Source organism: Oryzias latipes, chromosome 16, assembly GCF_053564925.1.
Source record: "Oryzias latipes strain Hd-rR chromosome 16, Olatipes_Hd-rR_3.1".
Lineage (NCBI taxonomy): Eukaryota > Metazoa > Chordata > Actinopteri > Beloniformes > Adrianichthyidae > Oryzias > Oryzias latipes.
In genome coordinates, this window is record NC_136252.1 from 31,208,251 (window position 1) to 31,234,106 (window position 25,856).

General features: G+C 38.3%; 1 protein-coding gene across 15 annotated transcripts in view; it reads right to left on the bottom strand.

Moving 5' to 3' along the window:
* Positions 1 to 13,907, bottom strand: part of cspg5a (chondroitin sulfate proteoglycan 5a) — a 54,457-nt gene extending 40,550 nt beyond the window's left edge. For 13 of the 15 annotated variants that reach the window (XM_020710391.2, XM_020710392.3, XM_011485758.3 and 10 more), the window contains exon 1: positions 9,020 to 9,548. In XM_020710391.2, the coding sequence (XP_020566050.1) occupies positions 9,020 to 9,116 (97 nt within the window). In that variant the 5' untranslated portion in view covers positions 9,117 to 9,548. Of the gene's footprint in view, positions 1 to 9,019; positions 9,561 to 13,692 lie in introns of those variants that run through there. The other 2 variants (XM_078932542.1, XM_011485756.3) reach the window with 2 other exon arrangements.
* Between the last annotated feature and the right edge of the window lie 11,949 nt (positions 13,908 to 25,856).

Genomic DNA, 25,856 nt, shown 5'->3' on the forward strand with positions numbered 1-25,856 from the left:
AACGGTAAAGAAACAGCAGCTGAAGTGGATAAAAAATCCCCCAAGAAAAAAGTTCTTTCCTTTATTAAAAAATAAATATAAATAATGCTTCAAAAGGGGAAAAAGAAAGAAGTGTAATGTGTTTACTTTCGGGCAGGAACCAAACACGATTTTCAGTTTTCCCTAATGTGTGAGCGTCAAAGTCCAGGAAATGGCGTCCATTTTGGTCCAAAAGACCATTCCTCGTTTCTGGGTCCTTTTTTTTTTAAACCAAATCTCAAATATTCACCACAACATTGCTGCAACAGAATGACCAGATCCATCCCCTGAATTTAATTTTATTTAATTTTTTAAATTTTAATTCTCAGGGACATTAAAAGTATAAAAAAAATAGCCCAGCGGCTATTTTTCGTCTGTTGTCGCTGGACAGATGTTAAAATTATCTACCTAAAAAAAACCTAAAATAATTAAAATATCAATAAAAAGGATATCCAATGAAAATATATTCAATTAAAACACCCATTGAGTGTTATTGATAAAAATGAATACATTTTCAAAATTAATAAAAAGTTATAAAATGTAGTTATCCATGTTGTTCTGTCCTTTTGTAAATAACCACAAGTGCTAGACCACGGCTTAAAAAGAAAAGTTCTGAACTGATCATCTCACAAGTGAGTCGAGTGAGCAGGATGGAGGAGCGAGTGAGAGCCTCTTCAACAGAATCCAGCTTCAAATACCTGAACCTAAAGAGACTCACACGGGTTCCTCGTCTTTTCCTCATTCCCACACTCCCTCTAATGAATAGGACACCAGGCTTCTTTATTTGTATTCAACGCTGCTCATTAACATGGCCATGAAGCGGAAGCAAGCAGGTTCAGCAGCTGCTCCCGCCCCCCCCCTTCCCATCCTCTCTGTATTTTTTGGTTTTGTTTTTTTAAGCTCATCGTCTCATATACACATGTCATTCTTAGCATCACTTCAGTCTTCTTTTTTTCTCTCGTTCCTTCCTCACTCGTTTTCTCCCGCCTCTTCTCCGTCCATCGCAAAAAACCTTTCAATCCTGACTCAACAGGTGGTGGGATTGAGGAAGGATGTGTAGTCATGGAAACAGCACTGGGCTCGCTATAGTTGATGCAGCACTGCAAACCCGATAAGATCTGAACACATTTAACACAAACAAGAGCTCATTGAAAGGAAACAGACCAAAATTATGTTGTGTTTCTCGCTGCAGAAATGTCGTTTTATGAGGTAGAGAACTGTTATCAATATATATCCTCCACACAAGCTCCTGGAAAAAAGGGCATAAAATCATCCCGTTTACAACAGAAATTTGTTTTGCATTTAAGGACCACATAGACAAGCCTGTCATCTGGGGGGAAAATACATCCATGTGACCTTAAAATGTCTGCCTTAAACAAAAACCTTGTGTCTGTTCATGAAGCTTATTTCAAAGCACAGAGATGCTGTTCTTTAAGAAAATACTGGGCCTTGTTGCAAATCCAGCTCTAATCTCCTAAATTGGTTCAATGAACATTTTTTGACACTTTTGTTAATCACAAAAAATAGGCTTAATTATTATGAATTTTTTTAAACATAAACTTGTGGATTATAGTGTGAGGTTTTCTTGATTCACAAAAGAGCCTCACCTCCAGAACCACACTTGCATCAATGCATCACTGCCTCCCCCTGTAATGCTGGATCAAGTGTGAACCCTTATTCTTCTTTGAAAAACGTTAACCTGCTGCACGGTTTGTAAACTGACCACAAACACATGAGATTTTGTTTCTGTGTGTGGTTCTTTGATGGACTGGCGGCCTGTCCACGAGTTACCCTGCCAGCCTGACGCCAGACAAGATAGGCTCCAGCAACCTCTTTGACCAATAAAAATATAGAAAATGAATGGTGGAGCCTCTTGGGTGCCAAGAACTGATCACCAAAAATGTTTAACATGTTGAGTCACAGGGATCTGAGCAGCGCTAGACAGGTGTTAATAACTGTTTCATTTGTTGATCCTTTCCATTAAAACAAAATGCATGTTCTTGTAGCCTTTCTCTCATGATGGAGGACATACAAATATAAAGAACATTCAGATTAAAACTGCATTTCTGAGTTTTTATTTATTCACACCGTCGTGAAACCGGAGCAGACAAGAAAAAGCTGTTTGAAAACAAGCTGCTGGTGCAACCACTTGCAGACAAATAGATATGTCCTCACTTTCCTCGTCTGAGCTGGAATCTGGTTCAAAACTGTACAAATGGATTGCTTGGATATTTCGTTTTTTTAACTGAACCAGCAATATTAGTTTGGGATTGTGAGAGGCTGTAAGATAGTGGGAGAGAAAAATTCATGATTTTATCCTCCAGAACTATAAATGTTTACTCTGGTGAAGAAGTTAAAGTGCTTTAGATATGAGCAACACATTTTTGTCAATAAATCAATTCAGTTCATTTTATTTATGAAGCAGCACTTTATTTAAATAAAAAGGCTGTCTCAAGGCACTATATAAAGAGCAAGAAGCATCAAACATTGTTAAAGGAACTGTGATTGTTAAAATCCAGATCATTCCATTGAGGCCAAACTGTCTAAACTGCATTTTTATAAAATAAAAATATAATTATATTACTGACCGACATTTTACATCAAAGGATTTTCAGTGAGCAAATAATGTTTGCAGAAATTGTTTGAAAGACCCAACGACATCCGTACAAATGAGCTGATCAATCAGGAAAATGATGCAAATGAAAGAAAACATTCCAAACATAAAGTCTAACTATTTCCTTCATGTATTTTAAAGAGCTCACTAACAGCACAACTTTGAGGTTTTCATATAAACGCTTATTCCTCACTGGGTTCTGCCTGAGCTCTTTGAATCTTTGCTAATAATAGACTAACAAGCTACTTTACACGTTTTTAATATTGCAACAACTGCTAATAAAAGGATGCCTTTCTAAGCTAATTAATTTCATTCCTTTGTGTCAGCTTGAATTATAGAAATCTCAAAGATAACAGCGTCAGACAAAGCAAAGCAATCCGCTGTCTCATTATCCATCTTTCTGCTGAGCCTTGTTTGTTGACGTGACAGGTGTGTGCCGCCAAGCGGGCTGAATGCTAATATGACAGACTGCTGTAGAGAGGAGGGCGTGCACAGCCAGACAAGGTGAGCTAAAGCTGGTGCACGAGGATGAACCCAGTGACTCTTCACACGCAGGCTGTCTGCCACCTTCAGGACACACAACAGCAGCAAGCAGCACACACGTGGGAACGACTATCATCCTCTCCTACAAACCAACACACACGCGTTCTGTACGGACAGACAAATATGAAAATAAATGTTCAAGGACATCCAGAGTCTGATGACAACGCTTACACAGCATGTTTTTGAAGGATGAACTTTGATACAAGCAGATGCTCAGATTGTGGGAAAGTTTTATGACCTCCACTTTACTGAAGAATAGAGCACGACCTTCAGAGACGGCACCCACAAAAACAGTAAGACCTCTGATTCAGGGCAGAAAAAGGAAACTAAAAAAAAGATTTTCATGGCCCAAGCAGGAACGCAAGGACTTTCAATCGAACCTGAAAAATTATTTGTATGAAGATTCCAGTGCAGATTAGCAGGAAGATCTATATCACTTTCTCCAAACTATAAAAAATATTTCTTGAACTAACGTCTCCACCACACAGAGACTACAGACTACAGTTAATGGACATCACCAGTGGGGAAAAAATGTCACAAGTGGGTGGTAATTCCTAGGTGTGGACCAGCTAATGTAGGCGGGTTATGGTAACAGCACAGCTTTTATAACTTAGTTTGCAACCTATAGCCAGTAAAAGCCATTTAACGTGACTTAATGCTCAGACTTTGTGGTATGCTCTAAGAGCTTCTTTTTGCTGCAGCTTCATCAGATGGAGACGGCTGAGTGGGTGGGAAGCCACTTTAAAAGCCAACATGCGCTTTTTATATAATAATGAGCGCTTCATCACTGCATTTCATGCTGCAGAAAGACAGACACCCAATGGGTCAAACTTGTTGACGCCCATGCATGCTAATGCTGGTCTGATAGCATATTGAGGTGGGAGGAAGTTACAAATGAGATTAGGAAGGCTGAATTTCCAACACACTGATTTGCTAGATTGAGACGCCCTGTAAGCTTTGCCAATCCAATCTTAATGCTTTTGAATTCATTCCTGTCCCTCCTTAGACAGACTCTGGAGACTTTACTCATCCTTTGGCGATTTTATGATTGTAAACATTCAAATTATCCTTTGTTTTACGATTCTATTGCTGGAAATGCTTCCTTTGTTCTTTGCAGTTTGTTTGTTTAGTAGATGCTTTAAAGACATAGGCTAATGGTGTTTTTGGTGTTTTTAACACGTTCTTGTGGCATTTGTCTCATGATGGGGGACAAATATAAAGAAATTTTGCACAAAATCGCATTTCTGAGTTTTCTTTATTGAGATTGTTGTGTATCAGGAATAGAAAAAAATACAGCTGTTACTTAAAAAATACGCTGAGCAGGCCACAAACTCCCTGCTACGCTCCATTCTGATGCGTCCACTAGACAACTAGATCTATCTACATCTTTGTTTTCCTCGTCTGAGCTTGCACTATGTCCTAGAAAATAAAGTTTTTTGATTTTGACTAAATCATAATGAAAAGATCCCTGGTCTGTCTCCAAGATCTCCAAACAGCTGACATGTTAAAGTTTCACCTGATTAGGGTATTATGCCGTCATTAGTGTAAATCACACTACTTTCACATCATATTTTTCCGTGAGCACAGAATAAAATGATATGCCTTACGCATGTTAAACCATCTTTTGATGCGAGGTGGGTGTCAGTCACTCCACCGCAGAACAAGCGTAGTTAGTTAATAAAAGAAAAAAAGATGAATACATCATTATTTTTTGTCAGTTCACATCACCCACTTAAATATTTATCTGCCAGTTGACATATTTGTCTTCACAAGCAAATATTTCTACTGTCAAAATGTGTGGGTGGTTTAATGTTAACAGAACAATAAATGCTAACAGATAGAATTGTGTTCTACAGTCGAGTCTAAAATGACAAAGTTAACATGAAAGGATCTATGTTGTGTTTTTCTTAAGCCTTTAAGAGTAACTTATATTGATTTTTGGCACACTAAAAGACAAGTTTTTTATGAAATATGAGTTATTTTTGCTCGATCAACTCGATCTCTGAGGCTCCGCCTTTCACTCCTTGTGGGTGCCGCCCATTTCATGTCGTCAACTCAGCGTTTTCCTCGGCACCGTGTCTGCGTTTCGCCCACAGAAACAAACATCCTCCGAACTTTTGCAAAGATGGATGTCCATATTGTGCATGGTTTTTAGAGGATTAGTCAGAGATGCGTGAACGGATTAAAATACCGCTTTGGGAGGAATTAACATTGTGATGCACCAAAAAGCATGAACTAGTGTCTTTAAAAAACAGCTTTCATGACCAGGTACATAGAAGGTGTTTTGCTATCCGACTTCTATTGATGGTAAACACCTTGAAAAAAAATGTTTTTCTTAAATTCCATGCACACAAAATGTGACATTTCCAAAGCGCTGTTTAAAGCTGTTTAAATCAAATCAAATTAAAGTTTATTTATTAAAAAAAAAAGCGGAACTCGAAAAACTTTAACACAAAAAATAAAAGAAAAAAACACACAATATTACAATAAAAACCCAACTCACCTTTCCCATTTTTGAGCCTATTATTATTATTAATATAATTGAAAAAAAAAAGAAACTTAAAAGGTAAATAAAGAAAAAAAGTGTGGTCAGGGGCTTACAGGCAACAAAACAATTTTTAATAGATCTGTAGTTAAACAACAATCATATTTTTTCTTTTGAAGCCTTGATATTTAACTTCTATGTCTAAATAAATATCAGGAAGTTCAGCTTGAGTCCACATGTTAAGGTTAGTGATATTTCCTGAAGGGGTTTTTATTGCCGCTCAGCAGCCTAACACCGATTCCTACTGCATTTGCAGTCGGCTGAAACCAAATGAGGAAATGTGAGCGAGTGCCAAACTCGCCATCATTTTGGCCTTAATTAAATTCAAAGCGTGAACGCATTATGGCTTTATAAGAACATGCTGTGCTGCTGGCTACGTTAGAGGATGCACGAGGTTCCTATGGAAACCGAAAGGAGGAGCGAAAAGCTTTTGTTCATCGATAAGAAGTGCAGGAGACTGAAAAAAAAAAAAGACCCGACTGCTGTTTTTGCTGTTTGCTCTTTTCCATAAACAGGCTCGTCTGGGTTAGTGGAGTAATGGAGGGAGGGGGGTGATATTTGGCCTAAAGATTAAACAGCTGCACATCAGAGAGGATGCACGCAACAGCAGATATGTGTCAGCGGGCCAGAAGAGAAGATGGCACAGATTGGAGGACATCGACTGGAATCCACGAGTTTTCTGAATCTGTGCGTGAATCAGAAACACCTCAGCAGCTCATGGGGGCGGGGAGGAGGTGAGAGATATCCACACCAAAAAATAAAAAATAAAAACAGAAAAGCGTCCACTGAAGAACAAATTAAGGACATGAAGAGCGTTCTTCTGAGTCGCTGTCAATTTAAACCAGATTTGGAGATCCCAGCATCAGATGTGAAACAAGCTTCTGCCTCCACACTTGGTGGAATGGGGTGATGGGTGGGAGGAGGGGCTTAGCCCAAGGTTGGCGGCTGCACCAGATATGCCAACCTCTTTCTGTTTTACCAAGGATGCACCTGAGCTTGAACTGACAACTGAACCCGGCTGCAGCAGAGGCAAGAGATGCTTGTGGCCAATTAATTGTTCTCTGCTGTCCATGTTTTCACCACAGCTGTGCAGGAATGCATTTCTCTGACTCCGAGTCTTTGGCCCAAAGATGACAGCCACTATTAAAATACTTGAACACGTCAAGCCTTTTGTGATGCTCTAAATTAAAACCAACAAATTAACAATTTTATCATTTTAGATTTGATGAGAAAATCATCAGATCTTTCAGACTCTACTTGACTTTAATGGAAGCATTTCTGTGGCATAATTCAAAATTACTAGAAATGCTTTTTCATTTTCAAAATGAGGCTGCATTGGACTCAAAAATAAAATGAAAAATCATTTTTCTTTTTCTTCTTCAACACCGCTCATTCCGTCACTTAATTAAAATGATAAAGAAAATGGCATTTGACATTTAATGCCCTGCTTCCCTACTGGAAATGCTAACTGGAATTTAATTATGCGACACTTTTCGCACGGTGGATGTGAAAACAAAAATGTAATCTTTGCAACTGGGCGCGGTTTTTGCTAGATGTATGCACAAATTTGTGGCTTTCCACGACAGTTTTACATGTGTCCAACAGACATTTCACGCATGGACCACCACCTATATAGCTTTAATATCGCGTATAATGCGTACGTCATGTTAGAATGACATAACTGACGCACGAATCACTAACGAATTACAAAAAAACAGCACAATAATCACGCACGGTTCATGTTCTACGATGATTTACGTGTTCTTTGCGTGGTTTATTCTTACTTCCTCTGTGATTTCACCGTGGTTCATTTGTGATACATGTGCGAAAATTTCACGTAAAGACCACAAATTTTCTCACTTTTTCCACATATATTCACGTAGGACCAATTTTCATCCGTGCAAAATGTACATAGTGGCTGTGTGACACGGCCTTCAAAGACCTCTTGAAAAATGACAACAATCCTTAAAAAAAAGTCTGACATGAAAGAATCACGTGTGCAAATGACATGATCATGCATCTCCCATGGGAGATGGGAGGAAGCTCAAGTTTTCCCCTAAATCGTGCAAGCCGATCCGATAATCTGGCTGATGAGCCTTCATAAACGCTTTTAATGCAAATGAAGGCAGTGAACACGAATAAGGCTTTATAAAAGGAGAGAAAATACACACATTCCCATCAAATTACTATTAGGAACTAAAATAAACAATGATAAATTAAAAGACATTATTTGGTAATAAGTGTGGCATTTAAAATTATCCTTTTCAATTTAAGATAAATCCCAAGAAACGCAATAAAAATGCAATCACATCCCGTAAATTTCAGGGAGATTATGAGATTAGAAAACCAGACCGGTTTCATCTCGTGCACATGCCTGAATTAATAATCTGACGGTAATGTCGCCCATAAATCTCAGACAAAGAGAAAGAACAAAAAAAAAAAAGAAAAAGTCGGTTGTTTTTAACGTTTAGCCCCGATTCTTCTTTTTTTTCTCCACCCTCTGTGTGTCAGAATGTCTGTTCAAACCCCTTAATGAATTATTCATATAACCCCCCACCCCCCATCCACCCACCCACCCACCTCCAGGCCTTAATCCCTGCCTTTGTGTGGCGGTGGACCCTCTTTTCCTCCAGGGATCTGGTTTACAGCATCTACTGGATGCTGTCACTGTCACAAATCTCAAGTCCTCCAATAACAATCCAGCAGTGGATTATTTTGTGAGAAATGAGTTGTTGATCCAGGGACCTGATTTTCCTTTCTCTGTCAACACTGTTTCTTCATCATGTGTAAACGTATGGCTTCTAATCAAGTAAATTTTTTTTTTAATTCTCCAAAAACTGAAACATGGTCATTTTTAGGGGATATCCAAATGCATCTTCCTTTTGTTTTCTAGTCTAAATAGAGACATAAACGTGCCTCCTTACCCTGACCTCATTTTCGTGTTTGTCTCTTGTGACATCTCTTTAAGTCCTATAAGAGGTTAGCTTTAGGAGAATTATTCATATTTGTTTCTTCCAAGAGTAAAAAAGAATCAAATAGTGCTCAAAATGTGCTAAAATCAGATTTAAAACCATTTGTAAAGATGTGTTTGGATGCATTTTATCAAAAAGCCAGGATATGATTCCAGAATATGAAGAGCTTCCTAACCTACAATCTGAGTCTCACTGACCTCCTTTCTGCTGCCCTGTGGGAGTGTGATTAGGTTTTCTGAGAGGATATGCTGCTGCAGCACAAAAATCCTGCAGTTAATGTGCATGTTTTTGCATGCCGAAGGTGCGCGGGCAGAGGCGGGTTCTCACCGTGCACCGCCGGCGGGATCAAATGCAGAACCAGGACGCACGACAGCAGCATCGGTCTCCAGCATCCCGTGCAGACGCTCGCCCGCTTCTCCCGCATCCTCGCTGTGCGGAGTCGGTCTGAGGCAGAAATCCGTGCTAGACTGATGCGGGTCAGTGGGGCGGCAGGGCTCTCCGGACAGGTGGATGATCTTGGGGTCTGCGTTCAGTCTAGACTCCAGCCTCTGCGCGCTTGTCCTCCATAGCCGCCTGGTGTTCGAGTCTCCGCCGCTGCTGCTCCAGTCGCTCTCACGCACGCCGGGCGGGTTACGGCTCCATTGCCACAAACGGGCGGTGGGAGACGAAGCGGGGGTGAGGTGGTGGAGGTGGCTGGGGGCGTTCACGCCGTGGCTCGGCGCTTTGGGGCACTTTGTGGCTGAAAGGGAGACAAACGCACGGCGGTGTGCAGCGCGCTCGGCAGCCTTCTCATCATCTGAGCGCAGAGCTGATGATGCACCCCTTCCTCCTCCTCTTCTTCCTCACTCCTACCCCCTTACTCTTTCCCTCTTTTTCCCTGGACGCCCCCCACCATTCCTTTGGACAATATACCCCCTTCCTACCTACTTATCTCTGAACCTCCATGTCTTTCTTTTTAATCCAAAATTTTCTGCATTTTCTCTTTCAAATTTCCATCAATTATGTAAGAAATTTCTTACATATTTTATAGGGTATGTTTACTTTTCACCAGCTTCTTCTTTAATGTGAATGTTTGCAAATTGAAGTGAAATGCACCAAAATGTTCTCCTTCTCAGCTTTTTGCTTTTTTCCAATAATCTTTTTTAGTAAAACACTTTTAATTTTTTATTTTTTACAAAAGACATGCGTGCTGTCTTTTGGGTTACATTCTTCAAGTGCAGACAATAGAAACTACAAGGTCAAAGGTGAAATGGATACACACAAAACCAACTACAGTACAATTACTTAAAAAGTAATGATATATGCAGTTACCGGTGAGTACAAGTGAAGAATTCACTGTTGAATTACTGAATAAAATTCAGTTTATTTGCTTCATTGTTCCACTGAGATAAATGCTTTACACTAAACAAATATTGAAATTATTATTATTGTTATTATTGAATTTATTCCAAATAGTTCAAATTTGTTAAAACTCAATAAGGCCCAGGCCCAAAAATAAATTCAGACAAACAAGAAGAAAAAAATCAAAGTTAAAGCAAAAAGTCTGATATTTCTAAATTAGAAATAAACTAAATGCAAATGATTTTTATTTTTGCAAAAAATAAAGATTGATGTTTAGAATTAACAACACAAATGTTATTTAGTAAAAAAATAGTTTGAGGAATATAATCTAAAGTAAGTGAGTGGAATAAGGGGCTTTCAGCAACCACAACCACGATAATCTTTTTTTTATTTATTTTTTTTTTATTTTGATTAATATTCAATGTTGCTGTGGCTTCAATGAACGAACATAGTAACCATGATTTTATGATGCTTTGGTTTCAAGCTTGTATGAACCATTAAATAACTTTTAAAAAGTAAGGAAGAAAAAACGGTTACCATGGCTCACAAGTCCTAGCCAGGGGAGTGTTGTTGCAACTAGTTTGATCAAACATGTCAATTTCCTGGTTTAAAGGAAACTAAATAAGATTGGTTTTAATTTTCTACAAAATCCAGGTTTAGTTTAAACAAAATAACAATAAGAAAACACTGTAAAGTATCCAATAAACTCAATTAAAAACTGTTCGTTTTGGCGTCTTTAGAGAAATATCCAAATGTCAATAAGCTGTAGAGCAGGTATGTGTCAAGAAAGATTTCTAACTATTTGATACTGAAAATCAGGCATGACAGGCAGGACGTCCTTGGGCGAAGACACCCACACTCACAGAAACCTGTTACAAAAAAAACACGAATCCATTACCTCAAATTTGTCTTATTAGATTCATTAAAACTGTTATTCTCACCTATAAGTTGCTGTTTCCTATTAAATTGTGAAGATGTAATGTTATTGTTAAAGTTGGTTTAAGTCCCACTATCCAATCATCTTTTGATCTTTTTATAGCATTTCCCAGTGGTCTTTTAAATATAATTATGCGGTCTTTAGTCTAAATTAAAAAAAAAAAACTTTGTTGTTTTCTGCAGAGTGGCATTAGAAATTCACCTCTGAGTTGAAGTAAAAAGCTTCTCACAACCCCAACTTAACATTACGGGTGCAACAAAAATGGCGAGCAATATCGGAGCTATGCAGCCGTACACTTTGGAACCGGATGTCAGCTCAGACGAGGAAAACAAAGACGTACATGGATCTATTTGTCTGCAAGTGGATGCATCAGAATAGAGCGGAGCAGGGAGCTTTGGCCCACCGATTGTAGGTTTTCCATAACAACTACAAGCATTTACTAACTGCACCTTTTCATCTGCTCCTAATTCACAACAATTTGAATAAAGAAATACTCAGAAAAATAAATATAAGAACATTAAACACCACTTTCATTGGAGTTGGTCTTTAAGCAAAAAGCATAATCCACCAACTGGAGTCCGAAGCAAAGGGGGTGACAGGTGAGTCTGAAAGGTCCAAAAAGGGTTCATAGGTAAAAACAAACCAAAAAAGCTTGTTCATTACTTTTTAAAGTTGATTCACTTCTTTGCCACCATGTCTCGGTGTTTTAATTCTGTCCTTTTTCTTCTCTTTTTAGACTCAAAGTTCACATCCTAAATGTCCCTCTGCTCAGTCTCCCTCCCTTCCTCCATCCCTTCTTTCTCAGAGGTTTTGGTCATTCATCTTAGTATCAAGGAGTCCCCACTCTTCTGCCCCCCCCTTTTTTTATTAGAATAAAGTCTGTCACTTTTACTGAGCAAAAAAGAAAGCATTTGATGGAATAAGAGTGAGAAGTGATCACACAAACAGGTTGTTTAGAGGTGTGGCACTGATAAGGAAACAGTCGGAGGGAGTGCTATGGGGTGTCTGGAAAAAGGGGGATGTGGGCGTTTGTGCAAATGGGGGGAAGGACATGGCGATGAATGCCCAAGAGCCCTTGGGGTAATGATTGTGGTGGGGGTTGTGGGCATTCTATCACACACTCACAAAAAAAGACTGCATAAAGGAAAGAGGGGATGGGCCACAGGAGACCGCGTCCGTGTTCATTCACAAAGAATATGTTGAGCCAACACACATGCACGCGTTCGAAGCTGCACATCTGTGCACGACAAAGCAGCAGCAGAATATTTGTTGTCCTTAAATATAATGTTTAGCAGAATAGAACCTGTGTTTGGTGGATTGTGAAAAGCGGGTCAAAGCTTTCAGTTCCTGCTTCAACCGTTTAGAATAGGGCTGATTGCAAGAGGACAATGACACAGAAAAGACTAATTAAATAAAACGGTTTGCTGAAATGCTGTTTTATGTCCTCTTCAGCCTTTAACAGCTTAAAAAAAACACAAAAACAAATACAGAATTCAGATCAAAGACACCTGACCAAGCCTTCAGGGGGAGCTGAAAAAAGTGCACAAGTAAAATGAACAAACAAAAGTTTTTTATCTGTTTAAAGTTTTTACTGTGAGCAGAATAGACCATCTGCACTGGATCCGAATGAGGACCTGCAGGACTAAACACACGAGATTTGCAGAGTTGTCCGTTGTGATTTTGCAGCTTTTTTCACGTTTTTCTCTGCACAAACAGGTCTATGCTTCCAGAACTGTCTCTAGAAGCAGACAAAAAATGTCCTTGTGTTTTTTTGTACTTTCACCCCTTCTTACAAAGCTTTAATTGTGTCTCTGTCTTAAATCATTTCTCTCTTTTCTTATATTTGTTTCTTAATTGTTTCAGAGTTAACAGTTTAATGCTGTTCAAATTCTAATTTTTAGACACTGAAGCTTTGGAGACAAGAGTCTCCCATTCTTGTTGGTCTTGGACTGTGTTTTTTCTTGGATATAAAGGTAAAAGCAGAAGCAAATTTGCTTTTTTTTTCTTTTTAAACAAATTCTTTAAGAAAAAATAAGAACTTTTCAGGAAGTAGTTTATCGTTGATAAGTCAAGAAGAAGTTTGAGAACTTTTTCCTGCATTAAAATTTTGCTTATACTTAAATTTACCAAAGCTTCAATTTCATGCTCCTTACAGGCCTTGATTTGGGGGATAAGATTATTGGAAATCAGATTCTAATTTTATTTTGTATAAAAAATATATTTCTGTGGTATAGATGTTCTCACCAGCAGAGATAAGTCAAACATATAACAAAAAGCTGCTAAGATCTGTTTTTTTTTTTAGAACCACAATGAAATAAACAATAATTCATCTAAATAAAAAAAATAATAATAGATAAATAAATAAAAATAAAAAAGAGTCCCAACAGGGTTTTAGAGCAGATGCACAAATCCATGAAAAAATTTAACTCACAACATGTGACTGTCGTTACATTTGAAACTAAATTATGACTCTATTAAAATAAATGATTTAGAAATAATTGTGTTTAAGTTGCTGTTGTTTTCTAAAATTGAAGCAGTTGTTGTGCAGCAGAGCTCTGCACACATCCCCAAATCATCTTAGATTCAGTTGTTCTCAACTACAGCAATAGATTCACACAGAATTTGTTTTGTTTTGTTTTTTTTAGTAAAGCAGAACAAATTTCATCCATTGCTCACTTTTAGTTTCTTCTTAACGATTTGTTTTATGTTTATCTCAACATACCTGTGGAGTGGGGCTTCCTGCTTCCTCACCTGTGGAGTTCTTCCTGGTCCAAAGGGGTGGCTGGGGGGTGGAGCTTCTTTTTATCCTGAAGCTCATTGGAGGAGGAAGGCCACCATGGCAGTTGCTTTCCATTGCTATGGCAGTTTGATTTCTGTCTTGGCTCATATTTGCTGATAGGGATTCTTATTTGACTGTTTTCATGGGTCCAAACGTTCCTATTGTTGTCATTTTTTGTCATTTTGCCATGGCGACAGACTGGTGACCTGTCCAGGCTCCACCCTGCCTTCGCCAAACAGTAGCCGGGGCAGGCGTCGCCAACCCTGTGACCCTGATAGGGATTAAGTGGGCTAAAATAGATAGACGAATGGATGGATATGTTAAAAAAAAAAAACCTGCATTCTTGATTATTTTTTATTTGCTTATTTGTAAACCCCACCTCAGTCATATGAATCGTTTTGTGTGAGCAGTCATTAGGTTAAAGAATGAATATTGAAAAGTCACAATATGAGAAAAAAGTTACAATAATTTCTTTCAGCAATCCAGGAGTTTGAATCAGTCATACGAGTTGCTTTTCTGTTTTTTTAATAAAATCCTCTTTTTAATAATTTGTTAGAATTCTCTTTTGAATTTCCTTACATTTCAAACACCTATTCAGTCAGTGGAATTTTCCACTCTTTTTGTCTTTTAAGCCTTCTGCGGTCGTCACACTCTGTTGATACCCCGTTGTTTTTGCAGTCCAGGCACATTAAAAGAAAAAGTGACAGTAATCATCAACACATGGATTAAGGTCATCTAATCTCTGATCTGCAAACCCAAAACATATGAAGACCCCCCACCACCACCATCTCATGGAGTCATCATGGATTAAAATGTGTTTTTCTAAACATTGAAAAATCATTTCATCACTCTGCTCCTGTAATCTGTTTCTTCTCCAACCTCCGAACAGGCGGTAAATAAAAAATAAAATAAAAAAAAAACTTCCAATTAAGTTTAACAAATAAGAAACTCATCAGTTGCTAGAGCTGACTGCACAGCGGTGTGGGGGGTGTCACCGGCACAAAGGAGCAAGCACAGAAACGCTCTGATTTAGGCTTTTTCTACAGAACAACTCATTTTTTTAAATTATTTTCTTGGCATTTATTCTAATTGACAACCTGGTAAATGAAAGCTGTATGAGTTCTAACTGTGAAAAAGCACTCACCACTCACCTGTCAGATGCTGCCATGGTAACCAAAAGCGTCAGATCTAACATCCTGCAGTGCAGCAACCTCTGCTCTCAGAGCACTAGAATCTTTGTGGAGCCTTTAGTTGCAGCTTCAGACTTCACACAAACAGCTGGACACATGTGCTGCATCTGTCATGCGTGGATTCAACACGTCTGTTCCTTCAAAGTGTTTCTGCAATTCTTTGGCGCATTTCTCACTAATCAAGTTTCTTTCATGACATCCAAATATTAGTAAAAATGTCATGTGATAAAAAACGAAATACAAAAAATGTTAAAACAATTCCAAATAAATAACTAAAAAAACAGAAAAGTGTTGCTGAGATGATGGGGAAGAAGAAAAAGAGGAGCAAAGGAACATGCTGCTCCTCCTTTTCTCTTCATCTCGCTGTAAATCCCTGTCCTACTTTAAACCTTCTTCATTTTTTATGAAACATGTGCACTCGCTGACACTCAGGCATGCACACAAACCGCCATCAGGCTGCTCTGTGGCTGAGAGTCTTCTGTGCTCACATTTGAAGCGCGCATGCTGAGGCCAACACAGCAGTGATACAACAGCAGTGGAGAAGATGGACGCAGATGAGTGAACAAGTATCATATTAAACTCTTAGATTTGGAGTTTTTGCAAAAAATATACAATGAATTGTAATATTCTGATAGACAGAACCACCAATCAATTTCATAAAATTGTTAAAAAATCTTATTTTTAAGCATTAGTGTCTCATAGATGTCTAAAAATCAAAAGTAAAAGTCCTACTTTTTTTGTTTTTTTTTACTTTAAAAATATCTATATTTTAATATTTTATTTTAATCCACTCAAAAGACTTGTGAGCTACATACAGTTTGAATTTTTTTTTTTTAAATGCACATACAAAGAACTGTTTATTAATAACCGCCTTATCTTACTCTTTCACCGTTTGGAGGTTAACAAACGTGTTTGATAACTTTGAATCACTTCTGTTTAAAAGCCACTACCTCTGTAAAACCTTTTTTTTTTTACCAAACAATTTATTTTAATTTTAGCTGCCTGGAGAGTTGAGGTTGATTTTGAATGCACTCACTTGGTTGCATAGGTATCCAGAGGTGCACAGGTGAATCTGCTTTCACCAAAAATAGAGCAGCTAGTAGCACTCTGACCTGACAAAGCGCTGGAAGCCACCACCAAGGGAGTAGTCGCTATAGCAACAGCCTCCTCCATCAAAAGGCCAAGGACCTGTGGCGCTGTTGGCTGCTGGAGGATTTAAGGAGTACACAGCTGGATGCATTCAGACAGAGTCAAGAAAAAAAAACATGAAACAAATCATTAAGCATGTGAGTACTTAAAAATAGCAACAACGAGTATTTATGAGGAGAAAGAATACTCCTTATGCAGGAATATTAAACAGGAATCTAAAGAGCTAACTCAAAAGATTCTAGCAATCCTACTTTTTTTTCTCCTTAGATTCATCAATTTAAGATGAAGAGGTGAGTCTTTGTTCAGATGTGAGCTTGTGTGCATGCTGAACATGTCTGCCTAATTTGAGCACAGTCTTTCCCCAGAATGTTTCATAATTAACGTGGCTGCTGCCTCCAGCATCTCACATTTGCACTGAATCTGCCACAGCTGATAAACTTTACACGTCACAGCTCAAGCGTTCTCGCCGTTTCTCTCCCTGGGTTCTGTCTGCTCGCCTTCTGAACTCCCTGACTCTCCCCTCCTGGACATGTTGAGTTCACGGCACCCTTTGCTTTAAAAATAACCATTTTCCAAAGTACAACATATTTTCTGAGGATGAGTTTGGTGCCCATGAGATTTAAGGCAACAATCGAAGCAGGCAAAAGTCAATCTCTTTGTGTCTTCCAAAGATATAGCTATTTTTTTGAGAAGCTAAACTATTAAAAATAAATAAAATACTTAAGTTTATCCACAGATGAAAAAATACACAAAATATTTAATTATTAACTATAATTGTTAATGTATAATTATTGTTTTTTAAGTTTCTATTTATTTGTCTGAAATGTACAAACTTCCTGCTTTGCATCCTTATAATAACATTTAGTTTCTATATCTATTACATTATTATTAAAACTTTTTCTTTGTTTTTTGGCTGCTCCCTTTAAGGGTTGCCATAACGAATCATGTCCCTCCCTCTGTCCTCTGCAGCATCCTTTAACCAACATCATCGCTGTTCCTCCTCTCAACATGTCCAATCTTAATCTGCTTCCCTGCATTTATTTATCTCCACAACATCTACCTTGATATGATCCTCTGATGGATTCATTCCTGATCCTAATCATCCATATCACTCCCAAAGACAACCTTGACATCTTCATCTCTGCTACTTTCAGCTTTGCCTACCAAGTACTTACTCTTCTTCACTTACCTCCCTGTAACCTCACAGCTCCACTTGAGTTCCTCTCATTTCTTGCTGCAGCGGACCAGAGCAAACCCCCACCTCTCTAGATCTCCCTCCACCCACTCTCACTATAGATCCCAATGTCATCTGCAAATATCATGGTTCACAGATTCCTGTCCAGTCTTGTCAGTCACTCTGTCCGTCGCTTTACCACGCAAGAAGGATCTCAAAGCTGATCCTTGGAACTATCTAACCTTGAACTCATCCGTCACACCTACAGCACATCTCACTAGTGTCTTCCAGCTGCATACATGTTCTGAACAACTCCAACGTTCTCCTCTGCCACTCCAGACTTCCTCATCCAAACCACACCTCCTCTCTCTGTATCCTGTCTTATAGACTAGGTGTACTAAGCCACAAAGCAGATCCTTCTAAACCAGGGATCCCAAAACTATGGCCCGCCCACCCATTTGACCCGGCCCCCTGAACGATACCAAAGAGAGACCCTTTTTTTTTGCAATATTTATTTATCTTTTTTTAACCTGGCCACGTGATCAAGATTCATGAAAGCATAGAAAACGGAATCCCTGGTATTGTTTAGTCACATCAATAAAGCTTATTTGAATTGAAATGTGAGCTAAGCTAAAAATGTTGCTACTGCAACCTCACTTTGCCCCTCCCATAGAACTTGAACGTGACCCCCCACCTCCCCCCCCCCCCCCCCCCCCCATCAAAACTGAATAATGACAAAAAGGTTAGGTAAGAAAAACATTGATTATTCCGAATGCAGGGTATTTAACGTAGGAAGTTGATCAGAGAACAAATAGCAGTGTCTACTAGGCTAGACTCCTGAAAATCTCCAAAACTGGATTATAAGCAAAGAACACAAAAACCTTAAGAGACTGCTCATATGAGTCATTTAAGAAATTCTGCTCTTATAACTGATGTAGAACATTTACCTAAGATTGTGCATGGACAACAGAAACTTTATTTTTGCAAACAACCCACAGAGATTTATTTGGTTATTAATTTTCTACAATCTAAAATGCTGTCACTAAATATTTCCTGACTTTTTATGTAAAGAACCCAGAGATGGTCATTTGTTTTTTACTAATTTCATAAAGAGTACAATTATATATTTGCTAATTATTCTAATATTTTTTTGGGTGAAGAACCCAGATAGGATTATTTGATATCAGATTGGGTTATTAATATTTGGTTATGTATGGGTTTCAGTTAACATTTTGGCCCCCCTGCGATCGACACATTTTTTCTGTTTCAAACTTACCCTGGCCCCCGATCAGAGAATGGAAACGTCAAGTGGCTCTCGCTGGAAAAAGTTTGGGGACCCCTGCTCTAAACACTTTTTTTCTCTAAAAGCATCCTTAAAAAACATATAACATCGTTGGTTCAGTCTGACCTCCAGTCCTCTTTCCCAAAGCTTCTTTGTGGGACTTATCATCTGCAGAGGCCACGCCTCAGCACACCTCTCTTCTTCTTAAAAATAGGCAGCAGAACATTTCTCCTCCTTTCCTCAGGCAGAACAGCCCAAACAGAAACCCTGCAGCCACTTCTACTATACACTTCCGCATCTCCACAGGTGTGTTGTAAAGACCAACTCTCATTGGACCTTAATATGTGTTGCTTTTTTTGAAGTATCTTCGCTTTGAAGACTGATGGCCAGCTGAAGGTTAGACTTTAGAATACTCAGCCTGCAAATTGCAAAAGATTCCAAACCAAAGTAGTTCTGCAGAAGAGCATCAAACTAAAACAAATCAGATCTAATGCTGCACTGGACTTGTTTAACACTGAACACTTTTTCACATTGAACTCATTTGTCTATTGACTTTTTGTTGCTGTATTGAGAAAATATTTGAAAACAAAGACTTTTCAATGTATTGCACAGAACAAAAAAATTCTTTAACAGAATATGGGCCTGCCTAAAAGTACTTTTATTTACTTTGAACAGTTTGCATAGCATTAACAACGATGATTTAGTGTGTGGCATTCAGGTTTAGTTAAAATAAGCCAAGAGCCAAGAAGGGTCTGACGGCTGTAATTTACGGGGATCATTAATGATTCAGAAAAACCTCCGCTCAACATTAACCTGAATTTTCATAATGCATGATCTGTGTGTGCCATAAAAGAGACTAAAAGCACATTAACGGCCCAGTGGTGTTTCTATTCACAACAGCTGTGTAATATCGACATTCAGCTCAGCGATATGAGACAGTGAAGCATCCACTCACCTTTGGATATATAACAAGTGCCACTTCTCATTGACTGACGACATCTTTCAGCTGCAGTCGGTAACAATCACTGTTTCACAGATGAGAAGAAGTATGTGTATTTTATATTTTAGAGTAATGCTATTCATACAGGGAAAATATAAAAAAAGATTGCAGCATGCTGTACAGAAATAAAAAATCATGTAAAATATATTTCTAATTTATTTACAATTTTTGAGACTTTAACTCTGGTATCTTACAGTCATTAAGGCTTTCTGTTCTAAGGTTGTCAGGACTCCACTGACACACAGCCTAGTAAATAGTAATAGGAACCTGCAGTGTTTGTTTTAGATGAATATTCTAAATAGTAAAGCAATCAAGTTTATAAAAATGTAGCTGTTGCAATTAATGATGCTCCCATGATTGCAGAAAGAAACATTAGTCATTTAATTTTGTGGCTGCAATAAACACAGTTAAGCTTTTTCTTATGTACTTTTGGATTCCAAACCTTTTTTTTTTTGTATCTCAGTAGTTAGATATCATCAAAACACCCATAGTTGTCATAAATAGGAAATTAAACAATTATAGCAAAATATCTTTGAAACCAGACGGAGACAAACTAATATCTTTTTTTTTTTAGTCTGACCTTTTTTTAACATCAGAGTCAAAGTAGGATTGCTCCCCTTTCCTCCAGTGGTATTTTATGGAACTGCAACATAATTTTTGGTCTCCGTAAAAATCACCACAGAAAGTTGGATGTTGTTTACAGGGTACAGAAACAAACAACAAAAAACAAACAACGTTTTAACTTTTATTTCCTGGTAAATAGGGAAATAGTGAAAACACTTCAGGTTCATCCAACACTAATTAATCTTTTATACATCATTTGCTCTTTAGGTTCTTCCCAAGTTAGCAGTCAGTCTCAAACAACCACAGAGCTGGAAGGCCAGATAACAGCAGAGGAGAGGAAAAAAAACAAGGGTTTATAAGAGAGAAATAAGAAGGTTGGTGCATGATCTAAAGGAGCCTTTCCTGGAGTGAACTCGTAATTTAGGGGTGTCCAAAAGTTTTGATGTGAATATTAGTGAGGGTCAGCCATTTGGCTTTTATCCCCCAATAAGGAAGATTTACCTCATCTTCACTCCACACTCATCGGTTAGTCTTCTCTTTCTCATTCGGCTTTTCCCATCAGGGGTTGCCACAGTGAAACCTCTGAGTTAAAAAGAGAGTTGAAACCCCTCTCAATTTAACTGGTCTTGGGACTGGTGCAGAAGCAGAGAAGGGATTAGGGAGAAGCCTGGATTTGAACCCTGGTTTTACGGACAGAAGGCGCTGCAAACCAGCACAAGCTAAACTGGCTCCACAAGCTAATCTGGCTCACTCATCACTTAGTAGTCACTAGCAAAAATGCTCACTTTTTCCAAACCCAATCACAATCAAATTACTGCCTTTAACCCTTGTGCTATCCTATGGGGTCCAGATGACCCGATCCTTACATTGACGTGTTCTCCCTACCATGAAAAAGGTGGATCAAGGTGGAAAGATTTCATATAATCCATGGACGCCAGTGAAGATCACAACTCATTGAAGGAAAGAGGTTCAGCGCACTGTCTAGTGGGTCTAGATGACCCAACTCCCAATGTCAAAATGCCTAGGATAGCACAAGGGTCAAACTAATAGACGATATTTTATCCATGTTCCAAACATTTGGCCGGCCTGCCTCCGCCCTTTTGGCTCTTCGCTTTGGCACGGCATGGACTTCTCCACCATCAGCATCTGGACTCAGGGGTCTTTCAGTTGGTCCGAGGTTTTTCCAAACATGCAAGATGTCTACGGCCCAGAGTCCAACCACCAAAGACTACGGGCTAATTCATACACAATTTCCTGTTTCAATATTAAATCTTTCAGTCACACTTGAAGGATCGCTCCTTTTTGAAATAATAAAATTAAATGCAAATTAACTTTTTAATAGAAATGTTACTTTAAATTTTTTTTACATAGAACAGAAAAACAGCTTAATGCATTTTCACCAAAATTACTGTAGTTTTCAAAATTAAAGGCCATGTCCCATTCATTCCCAATTAGCTTGGCGTAGTTTGCGTCCGTCATCTTACTATTGATTTTGAACTCCTTGAAAACAACCATGGTATCTTTTCAAATTAGGCAGTCAAATGTTTTGTATTTCTTTTGTATTTTAAAACCCTCCAAATTCCCCCTGTCCTGAAGCGGCGGTCCTTGCAGTCAAGTTTGAATTTTTTTAAATTTACCGTTGACATATTAAAAAATGAGCTATAAGTGCCACAAAAGGGTCGTGCCATAGTGTTGCCAAAGATCTACAATGAGTTTTGATGTAATTTAGCCAATTGCAATCAAGAATGATTTTATGACGGGTGCCAAAGGAAAATGTAACGTGGGCCACATTTGTTCTAAGGCCGGACTTTGGACATGCCTGCCGTAACTTATCCCAGACTAAGGAACCAGGTTTCTAACTAGTTAGCGGTTTTCTGTCCAAGTAAACATTTAGCACAGCTCAATATTTCATCATGTAGTATTTTTATCTTCACTGACTGATCACATCTTTGCAGATATTTGGAAGCAACTGTAAACAAAAAGTTCTATACATGTAAGGTTTGATAAAAGTACAGGTTGAAACTGTATTACAATAATAAATCACTTTTTTTGTTGCTTTTTTAATATGGAAATAATCAAACAGTCAAATCTCTTTTATTGACAAAATATACAAATCTTTTTCAGAAAAGTGTTAGTACCAAACTGTCAATGTCCTTTTAATTTATAAAAATGATAAAATACAACAGAATACAAAACAGGTTTATTTTAGTTTTCAGTCAGCTGTTTGTCAGTTACGGTGATGGTCTGGATCCCTGCATCAACTTTAAATACCCTTCAGCAAATTCCTCCACCTCTCCTTCCACACGCTGTCAGATTCTCTCTGTACGCATCAGCAAAATGTAAATTCTTCAGTTTTTGCATTTCATCTGTCTGCCATTCCCCGGCTTGTTTTTAATTAATAATTTTCAGCTTGGGCAGCAGCATCGGTCGCCACCGCCGCCGCAGCAGCTTGGAGGTTTGAGAGTTAGGATTGGACCATCGCCCATTTAAATTCCTCTCTGACTGTGAATAAATCAGACACGCTCCTCTCAACAGACTTCCCCAGAGCTCGCTGCCTTGAACGGAGACAACTCTGACAGTTTTGTATCGAAGATTTATTACATTATTTTACACAAGCGTTAAAAAAAAAAAAAGTAAATATTTTTTAAAAAAGCAGGACTTAAAATTACATAGTTTATTGGGCCCTTATAGTATGAATATGCATAATATAGCGTTTAATATTGCAATGGCTGATGCAATATTAAAAAAAAGAAAAGATTTCAATTAGATTGAATGAAATACTCAGTAAAAGTCACTTACAGTTTGCTGCCATTTCTTTCTCCAAATCGCTGTTTTTATTTGTAAAATGAGACGTGAGGACAGGTCCTGCCTCAATAATCCCTGCTCTCCAACTTTATTCGTTCAAAGCAGTAAACACCATCATGGGAGGAGGGTGGGCTCCAACTCATATCGGCAAAAAGGCTTGTTGACTTTTTTTGTTTTGATCAAAAGGGGTTTTCTTAAAACAGAAATTATGAGGATTTGTGGTTTTAAGAAACATTTCCTCCTCCAAAACCCTAGTTAAGAGCTACACCTGAGGCTGCAGGTGAGCACAGAGTCATGAACCAACAGATCCAACCTCATACTAAAAAATAATGTGCAAATGATCTACTTCATAATATAATATGGTTTGAATATTATAAATTGGACACAATTACAACTGACACTGAATTTGTCACTAGATATGTTAAAAAATTTGGAACACAATTGCAGTTCTTGAAAAGCATAATCGTTGCTTTCTAGTAAAAATTTAAACTTGCTTCATTCCTGTCAGGTTCACGGGGTTGCTGGAGCCTATCCTAGCTACAGTTGGACAAAGGCAAAGTACATCCTATATAATCGAGGTTAATCGCAGGGCTTTCTGAGTTCCACCTCTTGATTACTTTGACTAGTTATTTGTGGAAACTTTTCAGCCCAATCAAGTGAGGAAGTGGAAGTTAAAGCTCAGAATCCATCAAGTCTTCTAGAAGACAAAGTTCTTGGATTTTGAATGCTAGAGGGTTCCAGACTGATGTTACTTTGTTCTGAAAGACGTCAGAAAAAAAGGTTTGTGACGCCGGCCATGCACCTTACATCTGCTATAGTCCTCAAGACACATTTGCAGTTAGTCTTCATGGGTCTCTTTCCAGAGAAGGCTTCATGATTTAAGAGAATATGACGTTAAGCACTTTGATTTGGCTTTTAATTTGTAGGAAATTTAGAGTCACAAGGTGATATTAAAAGATTAGCCAGACAAGGAAAATTCATCAGAAGTTTCTATCAAACAAAAAGAGTCCGTAATGACATGGTGGAGATCTTCAACGTGTGTTAAAAGTGCCATCTGGAACAAGAAAGTCCTCCTTAAACATGGAAATAGAGTTAGACAAAGACAATTAGACACCCAAGTCCATTAACGAACAAACAACACTAATTAATCTGAAGTCTTTTGTGTTGTCCCGGTGCCCTTCTCATCGGGCCCTTTCTGGGTAATCACCCTCTGACCCCTCAGCCCCACTTCTCAACAGCATCCTCCATCAATCTGATGGACAGAAATATCCTACATCCCACCAGATTACAGTTGGGATTAGCTTGTAAAGTGAGTGGCAGTATTCTCATTTCCTCTTCATGTTTCCATACAGCTGATAAACTACGAGCAACTTGTGCCGCCAACTCGAGCGCAAACAGCAGTTTTCTGCTCTTTGTGTAAACCCAAATGTGCAAAACATGAAAATCAAAATTGATGCCCCGTTTACCACTAATGTCCATAAAATTGTGCTCATTTACAGTCAGATTGTTGAAAAAAAATTAGTTTCAATGCATTTATGAGCGGACATGTCCACTGCAAATCTCAAACTGTTCAAAAGAACGTGCATTTCGGAAGTTTTCCCTCAATTTTTAAATGAAATAGCCTTTGGCTGCACATATTTAAGTATATTTAATCTACAACAGATGGATAATCCCGCATTGTAAAACTCTAATTTACAGAATGAACAAATTCAGAGCAGCTACATCCATAATCCTGACACAAAGAGAAACATAATCCAGCTCCTCATCCGGCTGCTGGAAAAACACGGATATAATGAAGATAATGGACATAAGGAACGCCATCTAAATCCATTCTTCCTATGTTAGGCTTCAGACTGGTTTATAATATGCAGCTACTGAATGCTTTCATCAAGTTATATACAAATAAAGCAGGTTTCAATATTGTTGTGACTAAAGGCTCTCTAAGTCTTTGTGAATTTTCTGTTAACCACAGAAAAATAAAATTTTGCAAAAAAGTGGGGAATATTCCCAGGAATGACCATCCAGCAAAGATGAGCCCAAGAAGACGGTTGGAAAAAGGTCAGAGTTCATGAATAAAGTATGTTGGAAGAATTAGGTCATGGATGAGTTTAAATATTTCCTCGTGTTCTTTTGGCTCAGTTGTCTTTTTTCCTTAGATTATTCCCAAAAATTATAGAAAAAATAATCAGTGAGCTAATGAGACATTAGGAACTTACTAGAATGTACTTTCAGATACATTTGTACTCTAATTACCAGCATTAAATAAAAGTAAAACACTGAAATATGGTGGTGGTGGTGTGATAGTCTGGGCTTCTAATAAGAACTAATGGAAATTAGATTCATTTTGTAGCCTAAAGTTTAGAGCTTTCAGGTTCATCAGCACTACAATAAGAAAACGACACCAAGTTCATGATGGAGAAACAATCACAGAATTTGACCCTGTTTTGGGTTTATCAGAGTTAATTTGACCATTTTCTTTGTTAATTTTGGGTGGCATTCATCAACAGCAGCCAAAATAATCCAAATAAAAGAATAAAAACAAAAATAAAAGCAACATGGAAAAAAGATTAAAATTGAAACAAGCTAATTTCACCCTGTGGGTTCTCAAGGGTTAAAGACAAAAAGTTCAAATCAATGATTATAACTGAGGAAGAATAAACCAGACATTTTATTCAGACCCAGAAAGACCCAATAAGAATAAATCTTCACTTTGTATTTCCTTGCTTTGATTTAAGTCTGGGCTGCATGGTGGCGCAGTGGTTAGCCCTTTTGCATTTTATCCGGGGAGTCCGGCTTCCTCCCACCGCCCAAAACAGATGCTCATAGGTTAATTGGTTGCCAAAATGTGAGTGTGCATGGGTGTGTGATTTGTGGCCCTGCGACAGACTGGCGGCCCGTCTAGGATGTCCCCAGCCTTCGTAGCTGGGATAGGCACCAGCAGCC